This window comes from Pimephales promelas, chromosome 13, assembly GCF_988280905.1.
Source record: "Pimephales promelas chromosome 13, fPimPro1.hap1.1, whole genome shotgun sequence".
Lineage (NCBI taxonomy): Eukaryota > Metazoa > Chordata > Actinopteri > Cypriniformes > Leuciscidae > Pimephales > Pimephales promelas.
In genome coordinates, this window is record NC_142781.1 from 36199242 (window position 1) to 36214241 (window position 15000).

Below are 15000 nucleotides of genomic sequence, written 5' to 3' on the forward strand. Positions count from 1 at the left end.
GTGTGTGATGATGTCAACAGTGTGTGTGATGATGAGCAGTGTGTGTGATGTCAGCAGTGTGTGTGATGATGTCAGCAGTGTGTGATGATGAGCAGTGTGTGATGATGTCAGCAGTGTGTGATGATGAGCAGTGTGTGATGATGTCAGCAGTGTGTGTGATGATGAGCAGTGTGTGATGATGTCAGCAGTGTGTGTGATGATGTCAGCAGTGTGTGTGATGATGTCAACAGTGTGTGTGATGATGAGCAGTGTGTGTGATGTCAGCAGTGTGTGTGATGATGTCAACAGTGTGTGATGATGAGCAGTGTGTGTGATGTCAGCAGTGTGTGTGATGATGTCAGCAGTGTGTGTGATGATGTCAACAGTGTGTGTGATGATGTCAACAGTGTGTGATGATGAGCAGTGTGTGTGATGTCAGCAGTGTGTGATGATGTCAGCACTAGCAGTGTGTGATGATGTCAGCAGTGTGTGTGATGATGTCAGCAGTGTGTGTGATGATGTCAAGCAGTGTGTGTGATGATGTCAACAGTGTGTGATGATGAGCAGTGTGTGTGATGTCAGCAGTGTGTGTGTGATGTCAGCAGTGTGTGTGATGATGTCAGCAGTGTGTGTGATGATGTCAACAGTGTGTGATGATGTCAGCAGTGTGTGATGATGAGCAGTGTGTGTGATGATGAGCAGTGTGTGATGATGTCAACAGTGTGTGATGATGTCAGCAGTGTGTGTGATGATGTCAGCAGTGTGTGTGATGATGTCAACAGTGTGTGATGATGTCAGCAGTGTGTGTGATGATGTCAGCAGTGTGTGTGATGATGAGCAGTGTGTGTGATGATGAGCAGTGTGTGTGATGATGTCAGCAGTGTGTGTGATGATGTCAGCAGTGTGTGTGATGATGTCAACAGTGTGTGATGATGTCAGCAGTGTGTGATGATGAGCAGTGTGTGTGATGATGTCAGCAGTGTGTGTGATGATGTCAGCAGTGTGTGTGATGATGTCAACAGTGTGTGATGATGAGCAGTGTGTGATGATGTCAGCACTAGCAGTGTGTGTGTTGATGTCAGCAGTGTGTGTGATGATGTCAACAGTGTGTGATGATGTCAACAGTGTGTGATGATGAGCAGTGTGTGTTGATGTCAGCAGTGTGTGTGTGATGTCAGCAGTGTGTGTAAGTGTGATATCAGCAGTGTGTGTGATGATGAGCAGTGTGTGATGATGTCAGCAGTGTGTGTGTGTGTGTGATGTCATTACTCACTGTACAGGATCTGCTTGACCCGAGGAGCTCCTCGACGAGGTTTTGTTGATGCTGAGTGTGTGTGTGTGTGTGTGTGATCTGTCAAACACCGGATCTGATTATGTGAAACCTGTAATGAAACCACACACACACACACACACACACTGAGTAATCAGCTCCGTCAGACTGAACACTTCTATGATTTGATTCATCTGAACTCATTACAGAAAGTTGATTCAGCTCAGTTTAGTTGAGGCTCATCTCTATAATATCACTTTCATAATACTTATTATTTCGAAGAGGCGTTATGGAAATGCTTGTTCAGTATTCTGTTGTCAGCCAGAGGCGAGTGTGTCCGATATACAGTTAGTATAGTAATATCGTAGATGTTATGTTTAGTTATCGTCATGTATTCAGTTAAAACATGTTCGGTAACAACTACAGCTTCCTAATGATTACAATATAAAGATCCTATTTGCAGGAGCTGTGATGGATCAGACTCAAAACTGTTATTATAACTCATAAACACAGAAGAGGAGGTGTACGATTCCATCATGATTCTGAACACTCAACTAAACCAGATAACATATACTTCATTAGAGGTTCTGACTGAACGTTAATTACCACAGTCTTTTAAAATGGTTTTAGTGAATGATTCACTCATTAAGACTTCACTTGTTGCATCACTGGATGATTCAGTGTTTTTGAACGAATCTCTGGAGTGAATGATTCAATGACAGACTCATGTTTAACGGTCTCTTGTCTCCACCTACTGGTGTAACGATGTCATGATCCGATCTTTATTAGAAAATCTTGAGCCTTTGAGCCCAGTTCTTCTGTGATAATCTGAATAATTGTACGGCAGGTTAGGGTTAGGGTTAGGGTCAGGGTCAGGGGTGAGTTAGGGTCAGGGTCAGGGTCAGGGGTGAGTTAGGGTCAGGGTCAGGGTTAGGGTTAGGGGTGAGATCCGGTGGGTGTTTGAATCGGGACGCGCTGTACTTTATAGAGGAGCGGTGTCTGTCAGACTCCGAGAGGAGGAAGCGCTGGATGGCCAGAGCACCAGCATAGGGGTGTGTGTGTGTGTGTGTGTGTGTGTAGGAAGAGTAGTTCCTTCCCAGTGGAAGCACAAGCGTAAAGTCGCGGGACGAGTGTGTGTGTTCACGCCGGAGAGGTTCAGCTCTTCAGATGCTGTTGTGTTTTGCATCCTGGTGGTTTAAAAACGTTTGTAATGTTTCCGCTCAGGAAGCAGGAACGCCATTATTTATATATAATATTCATGCATTATTCATCATGTCCGCTGATGTGTTCCACCCTCCCGTTTTCTCACGGCATCATGCGATATTAATCTGCAACGTCATGAGAGTGGTTTCTCACTGAAGAGTCCTGTGGGCACATGAGATCCACGGGGAGGAGTCAGATCAAGATCCAAGGGGTGGAGATAGTAGGATTAGGGGTGGGTTTAGGGATCAGGAGGCAGAGTTTGATAGGTTTAGGTGTATGTAATGTGGGAGGAGTTGGATCTGGATCCGACTCCTCCCCGTGGATTTCATGGTCCGCATGGAGAACCATCTCCCTGAGGGTCCCAGCAGGGGGCGGGGCCTCTAATCCACATTGGAAGGGGGCGGGGCCTCTAATCCACATCGGAAGGGGGCGTGGCCTCTAATCCACATTGGAAGGGGTGTGGCCTCTAATCCACATCGTAAGAGGGCGTGGCCTCTTACCACATTGTAAGGGGGTGTGGCCTCGAATCCACAATGGAAGGGGGTGGGGCCTCACATCCACATCAGAAGGGGGCGGGGCCTCTAATCCACATCTGAACACTTTAGCCAATCAAAGCAAAACTCACTTACATACAAACACCCCTCAACTGGTAACACTTGACAAGATGTTTCATTTGTTAATGAAAGCTAAATACTGTAATAAATGTATCGCTCATTGTCAAACTCTGAATCACACACACACACACACACACAACATGAAAGCACATGACTTGTGTTGTGAATGATGTCCGAGAGAGTTCAGAAGAGAAAGCCTTCTTCATGTTGTAATGCTGTGACCTCCACATGACCTTCACACATGAGCTGTAATAGAGACGACCTTCGTCTCGCGGCTCAGTTTACCCCAGTTCAGTGAGATGTCAGTCTCTTCTGTTCTTCCTGAAATCCTCATTATTTCCCAGAATTCAGTGTTTTCTGCACTCTGGCTCTGATGGGCTCAATGTGGACTATTACTGTCCTGGTAGCACTTTCATCATAAATCTCCATAAATTAGGCATCATTTGAAGATCATACACTCATAATTCATCCTGTGAAAACCATTTTGAAATTGGACAGTATGTTACCGTGGAAACCGTTACATTCTCTTGACTATTTTTTTGTGAAGTGAACTTTGGCTTTCTAGCAATTTTTTAGTCCAAATTATTTTGTAAAATACACATTTTGGTTTAAATAAAACATATTTTTTGAAGTGCTTCTGCAATAATCTGCGGAATGTCTTCTTTAAAAAGAGACCGACATTAGTTTTGTGTTCCAAAGCATTCATGAATTACAACCATTACTTTGAATAGTGCATTTTTTCTCAGTGAGTGAGTGAGCGAGCGAGCGGGTGAGTGAATGAGTGAGAGTGTGTGTGTGTGAGTGAGTGAGTGAGTGAGTGAGTGAGAGTGTTACTGTGAGTGTGTGAGAGAGTGAGTGTGACACTGTGAGTTTGTGTTTGATGTGTGTGTGTGTGTGTGTGCAGTATGTAGGCCAAACACTGTGAGCGGAACGAGTGTTGACACTTCGGGCGAGTGACAGATGGTTATTTGCAATTAAATGTGGTAAAAATAGCAGAATTCTCCACAGAAGAAGAGCTGACGTTACTGAGAGTGACTACAGCTGATGATGATGATGATGATGATGATGAAAGGACGACACAGGGAACAGATGTGAGAGGCAGGAAGTGATCTCATTCACCTGATCAGGTTAGTGAGGTCATGTGACGCTGAGGCTGATGGGAAGTGCTGTTGTGTGATTATTTACACATGACCTGCCAGAATCAATGACACACGTTATCTTCTGCTTTACTAATATCAGTCTCCGCTGTTCTCATGTCTAATGCTGGTCCTGCCTTTCATAATTTGACACGATTTTGATCTTTATTTATAGAGAGAGTTTCACAGCAGCGTTACAGTGCTAACAGGAGATTACAGTAACAGAGAGTGTTTACAGCAGATCTAGAATAAAGTTATTTAATTCACCTGAACCCGTGAGAACGCTATTAAGAGTTCATAATCGCCACATATGATCACCAGAGCTTCTCAGTGACTTTAGTCCAGTCTGAATCTGCATCTCAGAGATCATCATCACACATGATGTCAGTAAAGATTACAGAGACTCTCACCCTCTGTAGAAAGGTCTGGAATAAAGACTCGGGTAACGCTAACCGGATCCACCCGCTGTAAACATGCCTTCCTGTTCAACTGCAGTTTCCAGTATGGAGGCGCTGAAGCATCAACTGCGTTCTAGAGTTAGTGTGTGTGAGAGAGAGAGTGTGATGGGTAGGGTTAGTGTGTGTGTGTGTGTGTCTGAGAGAGAGAGTGTGATGGGTAGGGTTAGTGTGTGTGTGTGTGTGTGTGAGCTAGTGGAAGTGTCTGAATCCGGCCGTTGTGTGTCTCATTGAGAGCAATCTGAGCGCGTGTGGATGAAGCATTCATGTGGAACGTGATTGGCTCGAGTTCTGATGCCGGTGGAACGTGATTTGCTCGAGTTCTGCTGCCGGTGGAACGTGATTGGCTGGAGTTCTGCTGCCGGTGGAACGTGATTGGCTCGAGTTCTGCTGCCGGTGGAACGTGATTGGCTGGAGTTCTGCTGCTGGTGGAACGTGATTGGCTGGAGTTCTGATGCCGGTGGAACGTGATTGGCTGGAGTTCTGCTGCCGGTGGAACGTGATTGGCTCAAGTTCTGCTGCCGGTGGAACGTGATTGGCTGGAGTTCTGCTGCTGGTGGAACGTGATTGGCTGGAGTTCTGCTGCCGGTGGAACGTGATTGGCTCGAGTTCTGCTGCCGGTGGAACGTGATTGGCTGGAGTTCTGATGCCGGTGGAACGTGATTTGCTCGAGTTCTGCTGCCGGTGGAACGTGATTGGCTCGAGTTCTGCTGCCGGTGGAACGTGATTGGCTGGAGTTCTGCTGCTGGTGGAACGTGATTGGCTGGAGTTCTGATGCCGGTGGAACGTGATTGGCTGGAGTTCTGCTGCTGGTGGAACGTGATTGGCTGGAGTTCTGCGTTAATCAGCAGTTCAGGAGTTCTGGCCAACATGTGTCCGACCGGTTCTGCTCCAGTATGGATCTGATTCCAGGTACGTGTCTTCCAGATGTCCCGTCAGCAGAGCGGTGTTCGCTGTAGTGATGGATGTGTCATGTGATCATAGACGAGATTAATACATGTGATCGGCTAAACTGAATGGGTTCTGTTCATAATGATTATATCTGAATAATCCCGCAGTTAAACTGTCTGGAAACAAGAGCTCTGATTGGTGTTCAGCAATTGTCTCTTTACTAGCAGTGCGTTTTTATACCAGTTAAAGGGGTCATTACATGGATTTTTTAAAATTATTTTATTAATTCCTTGTGATTTACTTCTCATTTTAATGTAAATGTTTACACAATAGATATATACTCACCTAAAGGATTATGAGGAACACACACTAATACTGTGTTTGAGCCCCTTTCGTCTTAATTCTCCGTGGCATTGATTCATCAAGGTGCTGAAAGCATTCTTTAGAGATGTTGTCCATATTGATAGGATCGCATCTTGCAGTTGATGGAGATTTGTGGGATGAAGCTCCCGTTCCACCACATCCCAAAGATGCTCTATTGGGTTGAGATCTGGTGACTGTGGCGGCCATTTTACTACAGTCAACTCATCGTCATGTTCAAGAAACCAGTTTGAGATGATTCCAGCTTTGTGACATGGTGCGGTACAGTACAGCAATACAGTTTTACCTTGATCATTCATGTTCGTTCATATAGTACATTAACTAAGGTAATAACAGATCAAATGCAAATTATAAAAACACAAAATAAATACCAAAATAAAACTCAATTTATAATGTATTAGTAATTATTGAAATGAATAAACTATCAATGAATAATACTTCTAGAACATTTATGAACCTTAGTTAATGCTAAAAATGTAATCTTATTGTAAAGTGTTACCATTTCATGTTTAAAGATCTGCAAAGGCCAGAGCATTACAATTACACAAATGTAGACCTATATTACATGTGTAATCTCTCGCTTTATTTGCTTCTAAATAACTCTTAACTTTCTGTGTCGTGTGAGCGGCCGCTAAGTTAATCACTAATAATCTTTACGACGGAAGTGAATCAATCGGAACTAACTTTATCTGGACGATAACTTTACTCTAGATCTGCTGTAAAGATCACCGAAACTCTCTCTGTGACTGTAATCTCCTGTTATCACTGTAACGCTGCTGTGAGACGGTACAGATGAAGGGAACGGGCAGTGTGTGCTCTCAGACGTGTGTGTTCTGCTTCTCAGACGTGTGTGTTGTGGTCTTTGGCGTGTGTGTTGTGGCGTGTGGCGTGTGGGGAATGCAGCCGTATCTCTGTCGCGGTTGTGAATGTTTGCTGAAAATAGTGCCGGGCGTGTCCAGTGTTCCGGATCTGGGGAAGGTCCAGGATCAGGGTTTGTGCGGGAGCGTGCGGTGACAGATGGTGTGGGGACAGACTGGTGCCGATGCTCACACCGGACACTGGCTCATTGTGTGTGTATCGACACATCAGCTGAACACACACACACACACACGCAAGGAAGAGCTCCTCTAAAACACACTCTTCAGATCTTCAGCTTGGGTCAGTCTCACTGAAGAGTCAAACACTGTAGCGCTTTCAACTTCTGAATCCACCAATCACGTGAGTTTGGGGCGGGGCTTTGGGTTCGACTGACCAATTGCAGGTGTCACTGGAAGGGGTGTTTAGAAACCCATGCTTAGGTTTTATATATATACACAAAGTGTGTGTGTGTGTGAGAGAGTGAACTGATGTTATTTTGAGCGGCATGTGAAGAATCTGCTGCATCAGTGTGTGTGTGTGTGTGTGTGTGATAGTGTGTGTGTGTGTGTGTGAGTGTGTGTGTGTGTGTGTGTGTGTGCGTGTGTGTGTGAGTGTGTGTGTAATAAACAGGAAAATATCAGAATCAATGATGACATTGATGATCTCTACAGAAGACAACATTCAGTGTGTCAACTCTCTCTCTCTCTCTCTCTCTCTCTCTCTCTCCCTCTCTCTCTCTCCCTCTCTCTCTCTCTCTCTCTCTCTCCCTCTCTCTCTCTCTCTCTCTCTCTCTCTCTCTCTCCCTCTCTCTCTCCCTCTCTCTCTCTCCCTCTCTCTCTCTCTCTCTCTTTCTCCCCCTCTCTCTCTCTCTCTCTCTCTCTCTCTCTCTCTCTCAGGTAATTCCAGCTTTTCCAGCATGTTTGGAAAGAAGAAGAAGCGTCTGGAGATCTCGGCGCCGTCTAACTTCGAGCACCGGGTCCACACGGGCTTCGACCCGCAGGAGCAGAGGTTCACGGGCCTGCCGTCGCAGTGGCAGAGTCTGCTAGCGGACACAGCCAACCGGCCCAGACCCGTGGTGGACCCGTCCTACATCACCCCCATACAGCTCGCCCCCATGAAGGTGCGCACGCTCGCTCGCATCACTTCCTGCTCACGCTCGCATCACTTCCTGCTCCTGTGTGCCTCTCGCGTCGGCAGCTCTCGTGCTTCGGTCAGTAGAGTTAATGAGCTCTGGTCACATGACATAGAAACGATGAAGCGTCACACGACGTGGCATAGGCGTAACATAATACACATTCAATTTAAATAAACATGTGCTTAAATATAAATAAATGCAAATGTGATTAAAATAAATTAATAAATGTTAGATTTAAATAGAATTGTGATTAAATACATAGTTTTGGTTAAAATAAATAAATAAAAATGTGAATAAATAAATACACATTAATTTAAATAAATAAATAAAAATGGTTTAAAAAAGAAATAAACATTAGATTTAAATAAATAAAAATTAGATTCAAATATATAAATAAATTAAATGCAATTAAAATTAAGTAAAATGTTATTAAAATATATAAATAAATAAAAAGTGAACAAATAAGTAAACATTAGATTTAAATAAATATTTAATGGTATTAAGTAAATAAATAAAAATGTTATTAAAATGAATGAAAAAAATAAATAGAATGTGATTAAAATAAATAAGAAAAACAAATAAATAAAAATGTGATTAAAACAAATTAATAAACATTCGATTTCAATGAAGAAATAAAAATTCTTTGAAATAAATTAAAACAAAAATGCGATAAAAATTGTACAGTATTAAAATAAAAAAATAAATAAAATGTGATTAAATAAATTAACAAATAAATAAAAATGTGATTAAAATAGAAATAAACATTAGATTTAAATAAATAAATAAATAAATAAATAAATACAAATGCTGGGAAATATTTTCCAAGTAATAAATAGAAATATTTATCATATAAAAGTTTTTGCACACTCAACAGCCGGAGCACCAGACCTGCTGACAGCGTGTGTGTGTCTGTGTGTGTGTGTGTGTGTGTGTGTGGGGGGGGGGGTTAAAGTGCCAGTGTCGCCTCTCTCCTGTCCTGTGTGTTCCTCGTCTCCTGTGTGTGTGTGTGTGTGTGTGTGTCCACCGGTGTCACTGCAAGTGTTAGTTTACATCACGTTATCCAGATAAACATATAAACCCAACATTTACGTTATCCAGATAGAGATTATCATATACATTATATACATTATCAGTTCAGCGAGTGTTTCTGGAGCGACACCAAGAGTCAATAATCAATAATCAAGCTGAAAGACCAAGCCTTATGAAATACAGTTGACTTTTTCATAAAGTTTCTATATTTCATTTCCCCCCATTTAAATTGTTCTGGATCCTGTTTTAATTGTTAGTTTAAATGAAATTTAAAAACGAATATACAATTTAACAATAATAATAAAAAAACACCCAACATAGCCCAAACTTGCTTTATTTCTTTTCCCAAATTCCGTTGTATTTTTTTCCCAAATTCTAGTTTTTCCGTTCAAAATGTTCAGTATTGGGTTTTAACATGAAATGTGTGTAATGAACAGCACGTGTGTCCGGTAGCGGATCAGGGTCATAGAGTCAGGCTGGGTGTGTGTGGCGCCGTGAGACGAGGCTCGGCACTGGCACCTTCAGGAGATCTGCTGTACTGCAGGAGATATCTCTGAAGAGCGATACACAGATATTAATGCTCTTGCTCTCTTCACAGATATCTCCCAAGAAAGTCCGGTTGGCTGAGTCGCCGTTGCGAAAAGTATGCCCTCTTTCCTTGCTTCTTAGTCCTCTCTCGTTTGTTTTCACTCCTTCCCCTGTTTTGGTCTCATCTCCTCCTCTGATTGGACGCATGCATCTCTGGCCACGAGTGTGTGGTGTAGTCGAGGGCCGAGATGCATGAGCCCACAGAACACACACTAACGACGGCATGTTGATCGCAGGACGGAGAGACGAGCGCGGAGCTGATCCGATTCATAACCCGTTTATGAATGCTGCGTTCTGTCATATGAACTGGATCATTAGAGTTCATGAGTAGTCCATCTGTTGGCATGAATCATAATGTCTTGTGCTGAGCTTTTATCGTGCATGTGTCGATATGACCAACCAGATGATGAAGATCTGACCTCATTCATGCAATCAAAATATACTCGAATGCTCCTCAAATACAGTTGATGATGTACTTCAGGCAAAAATAAATGGAAAATTCTCCCAAATAATGGATTTATAAAAAAGTGTAAGACTTGCTCAATAGAAGCCCATTTTGAAGTACAGACACTACAGGCAAAAAGAAAAAAAGTCATTTATTTTTATATTTTGGGATATTTGTTGTTGTTTTTTTTTAATAATGAGCTTTTGCAGACGAGTGCAAAGAAAACATCTGAAAACTTTTAAACAATTTTAAGTGTTTATTTTCTCGCACTTTATCTATTTACATCAGATTTCCATTGCACGACATATCTTTAAAAGTGCACGTCAGCAGCTCACACACACACACACACACACACACACACACACACACACTAAACTAACTTTATCTGGACAGTAACTGTATTGTAGATCTGCTGTAAACTCTATAGTGTTAAAGCGCTGTATAGATGAAGATGACTGTGTGTGTGTGTGTGTGTGTGTGTGTGTGTGGTTGATCATCTCAGTGTCAGGTCGACTGGTTTACTCATCAGGGTCACGGGGTGAGTCACTGGGGTTTAGGCCGCTCTATTTTTAGAAGGCTCGGCTTTGACAGATGAATGATGCGTTTCCCTTATTGGCAGGCCGTGTGTGTGTGTGTGTGTGTAACCGAGAGGACGAGGAGGGACCATTGCGGTGTGTTCCCACACTTTAAAAGACTGGACAGCTGTGTGTCCTGCAGGAGTGTGTGTGTTTCGATAGACTCGAGCTTCATCAGCGTCACACACTCGCAGTCGCGGATCCATGAGGATTGTGTTCTGTGTTGGACTTTCCGTGTTGTGTAGTTGCGTTGCTGTCGGCCCGTGGCGTGTTGAAGAGCCCGCATGATTCAGATATCACGCCGTATAATATTTCCCTGAGTAACGAGTAACGAGCTCGCTCAAATCCTGCAGCTTTACTGAAGCCGGGCATCAGCTAACAGATGGGGCGCTCGCGGCTCAGGGACACCGCCGCTGCAGGGAGAGTGTGTGAGCGCGGCCGGTGTGTGAGCGCGGTCGGTGTGTGTGTGTGAGCGCAGCCGGTGTGTGTGTGTGTGAGTCGGGCCGGTGTGTGTGTGAGTCGGACGAGGCCGGAGACGATGGGTGGGAAACCTGAGATCAGGCCTCTGTTGCTCAGCAAGCAGAACGTGAGCGATCGGATCGGGCCGAGAGTGACGAACACACAGATCAACATCAGAACCGCAGATCAACACACTCTCGGGTCCAGACCAGCGCTTCCCAGATGGACCCGCAAACACACACAGGTACACACACAGATACACACACACACACACACACACACACACACACACACACACACACAGGTACACAAAAAAGTGTGTCTTTCCTCGATTTTCCTCCACTTTAATCTTCCCAACCGGAAACTGAAGAGCATCCTTGCGTCTAATGTGGAACATGCGTGCATACAGCCCATAGAGTATCAGTCACAGAGCCGAACCCTAACCCGAACCCTAACAGTTAACTAATCTAACACTAACAGTTAACTAATCTAACCCTAACAGTTAACTAATCTAACCCTAATAGTTAACTAACCTGACCCTAACAGTTAACTAATCTAACCCTAATAGTTAACTAACCTGACCCTAACAGTTAACTAATCTAACACTAACAGTTAACTAACCTGACCCTAACAGTTAACTAATCTAACCCTAATAGTTAACTAACCTGACCCTAACAGTTAACTAACCTGACCCTAACAGTTAACTAATCTAACCCTAACAGTTAACTAACCTGACCCTAACAGTTAACTAACCTGACCCTAACAGTTAACTAATCTAACCCTAACAGTTAACTAATCTAACCCTAACAGTTAACTAATCTAACCCTAATAGTTAACTAACCTGACCCTAACAGTTAACTAACCTGACCCTAACAGTTAACTATTCTAACCCTAACAGTTAACTAATCTAACCCTAACAGTTAACTAACCTGACCCTAACAGTTAACTAATCTAACCCTAACAGTTAACTAACCTGACACTAACAGTTAACTAATCTAACCCTAATAGTTAACTAACCTGACCCTAACAGTTAACTAACCTGACCCTAACAGTTAACTAATCTAACCCTAACAGTTAACTAACCTGACCCTAACAGTTAACTGTTAGGGTCAGCTAACAGTTAACTAATCTAACCCTAACAGTTAACTAATCTAACCCTAACAGTTAACTAATCTAACCCTAACAGTTAACTAATCTAACCCTAACAGTTAACTAACCTGACCCTAACAGTTAACTAATCTAACCCTAACAGTTAACTAATCTAACCCTAACAGTTAACTAATCTAACCCTAACAGTTAACTAACCTGACACTAACAGTTAACTAACCTGACACTAACAGTTAACTAACCTGACCCTAACAGTTAACTAACCTGACCCTAACAGTTAACTAACCTGACCCTAACAGTTAACTAACCTGACCCTAACAGTTAACTAACCTGACCCTAACAGTTAACTAACCTGACACTAACAGTTAACTAACCTGACACTAACAGTTAACTAACCTGACACTAACAGTTAACTAACCTGACACTAACAGTTAACTAACCTGACCCTAACAGTTAACTAACCTGACCCTAACAGTTAACTAACCTGACCCTAACAGTTAACTAACCTGACCCTAACAGTTAACTAACCTGACACTAACAGTTAACTAACCTGACACTAACAGTTAACTAACCTGACCCTAACAGTTAACTAATCTAACCCTAATAGTTAACTAACCTGACACTAACAGTTAACTAACCTGACACTAACAGTTAACTAACCTGACACTAACACTAACAGTTTTCTGGCATTTAGAAGATGTAATGGCAAATAGGCTTTCAAATGAATGTAAATGAATTTTTCCGTATAGTATAATAGCAGTACATTGATCTCTGTCACACACGTGTCCCTCACTGTCCCGCAATACTGAAGAATACAAAAACATGAAATCCAGTGTCTCAGTGCCGGATGAGCTCAGATGATGATGATGATGATGATGCGGAACATTAATTACACACACGAACCCTGATCCTGTTCAGTGCCGAACTGATGCGCTAAACTCCTATTAGCTCAGAGCCGTGTGTGTGTGTGTGTGTAGTATGAGTTTAGAGTGTGTGTAGTGTGAAGTGTGTAGTGTGTGTGTGTGTGTGTGTGTAGTGTGTGTATAGTGTGTGTAGTGTGTAGTGGTGAGCAGCAGATGGCAGCAGAGGAGTTCTGATCTTCATCTGCACTGATGGCAATATTTCTCTCATTCTTGTTGGAAAGTTATTATATTCTCGCAGCTGCTGTCAAACCAGGAATATTCTGTCCACAAATAGACGATCATCCTGAGAAATAAAGACCAAACACCCCAAAAGGACATTTCTCTTCAGTTCTCAGCAGTTTGTTACAGTAAATCACTTATATTGTCTTATTGAATATGAGAACATTTTTGCATTTTAAATAATAAGATAACTCCATTACCTTATTGGCTCATTTATAAAGTTGCATATATAAGCACATACACTGTAATAAAAATCTGTAAATATATATTATATGCGTACTTGCTTAGGCTTTTTGAGTTTTACCATAAATTGAAACGGCTGTTTTAAATCTATCAATTCAAATACACAGGACAGATTAATTGGATAAACACAGTAAATTAAGTTTAGTTTAAGATTTTTTACAGTGTCCATACACTCATAAACCAATATATATATTATATATCAAATCTCAACTGCGTGATTGTTAATATCATTGTAAAATATAGTGTAACTATAGTGTATTAATATGCATAAATGAACATGTATTACTGTAGTTTGTTTTGCAGTGTGTGCTCGTGAAACGCTGTGTGGTGTCGTGACGTCAATGCAGATATAATGCATGTGTGTGATTGGACGCGGGTTGGAGTTTCTGTGTCGTCATTGGCCGACAGTCCTTTCCCCAGGAATCAGCACTGGAGCAGCAGTGTCATTAATTACGTCCACACACACACACACACACACACACACTCTCTTCATTAAGCTCAAGGTTAACTCTCAGCTTATCTGTGGATGAGCCGCTTCACTCACGCCGCACCTTTACCTCGAGACGCTCGCGCCGTCGCCGGATCTCTTACAGCTTATCGTCACGCGACAGAGCTGCTGAAATATAGCTGCTGTCATCACACACCGCTAATGCTAACAGAAGCAACGCAGGCGCGAGTCCCAGCAGCCCGTTTGACTGACGGAGATACGACACATCATTAACCTCCATCACCTCCAGAAGCACACGTTCTCGATCACTCGAGTGTGCCGTTTCTGGAATTAAAAATAGAGATTTCTCTCTCTTTTAAAGCATTTAATTGTTTATTTGTTTGTTTCTGCATGCTAGTGTTTTTATTCACGTTGAGTGTAAGGCCCATAAAGGCTTTGTCAATTGAGCATTCCAGATTTCCATTTGATTAAATTAACGTTTTTCACAACATATTGTTTGAAAGCAGCGTCACAGAAAATGCTTGTTTCAATATTACAGTCTATAAAGTTCATCAAGTCATCATTTGCTCTCATTCAATCCTGCATGTCTTTATATCTCTGTGACCGGTGTCTGAAGCACGTGTGTAAACGCCACAATAACGGTGGTGACGTCGCTACTGGTGTGACCAAAAGTTTGTTTTAGTTATATTAAAATGCTGAACAACACAAGAAACAAAGAAACACGGGGCAAACCAAACATTCATGACAGAAGCTCACGGTGAAAAATAGGTTTTAAGAGACGATTTAAAAACAATTAAGGAGTGTGCCGATCTGGTGTACTTCCACAGCCGAGGCCCGGCAATAGCGAAGGCTCTGTCTCTATTAAAATGCTTTAATCCCGATCTGGGGACAGACAGAAGTCTCTCATCATCGGACCTCAGATTTCGTGTGGGATTGTATAGATAGAGTAGCTCAGATTATTTAAGGATTTAAAACCATAAAGAAGAATTTTAAACTGCACAGGGAGCCAATGCAGAGATTTTGAAATTGGGAGTAACGTGAT

At 42.5% G+C, this 15000-nt stretch overlaps 1 protein-coding gene across 5 annotated transcripts in view; it reads left to right on the forward strand.

Annotated features, from left to right (window-relative positions):
• pak5 (p21 protein (Cdc42/Rac)-activated kinase 5) overlaps nt 1-15000 on the forward strand; it is a 38463-nt gene that overhangs the window by 3121 nt on the left and 20342 nt on the right. Inside the window, exons 1-3 of one of the 5 annotated variants that reach the window (XM_089119001.1) lie at nt 5191-5569; nt 7684-7907; nt 9550-9594. In XM_089119001.1, coding sequence (XP_088975127.1) covers nt 5554-5569; nt 7684-7907; nt 9550-9594 — 285 coding nt within the window. In that variant the 5' untranslated portion in view covers nt 5191-5553. Of the gene's footprint in view, nt 1-5190; nt 5570-6794; nt 7148-7683; nt 7908-9549; nt 9595-15000 lie in introns of those variants that run through there. The other 4 variants (XM_039690244.2, XM_039690243.2, XM_089119003.1 and 1 more) reach the window with 4 other exon arrangements.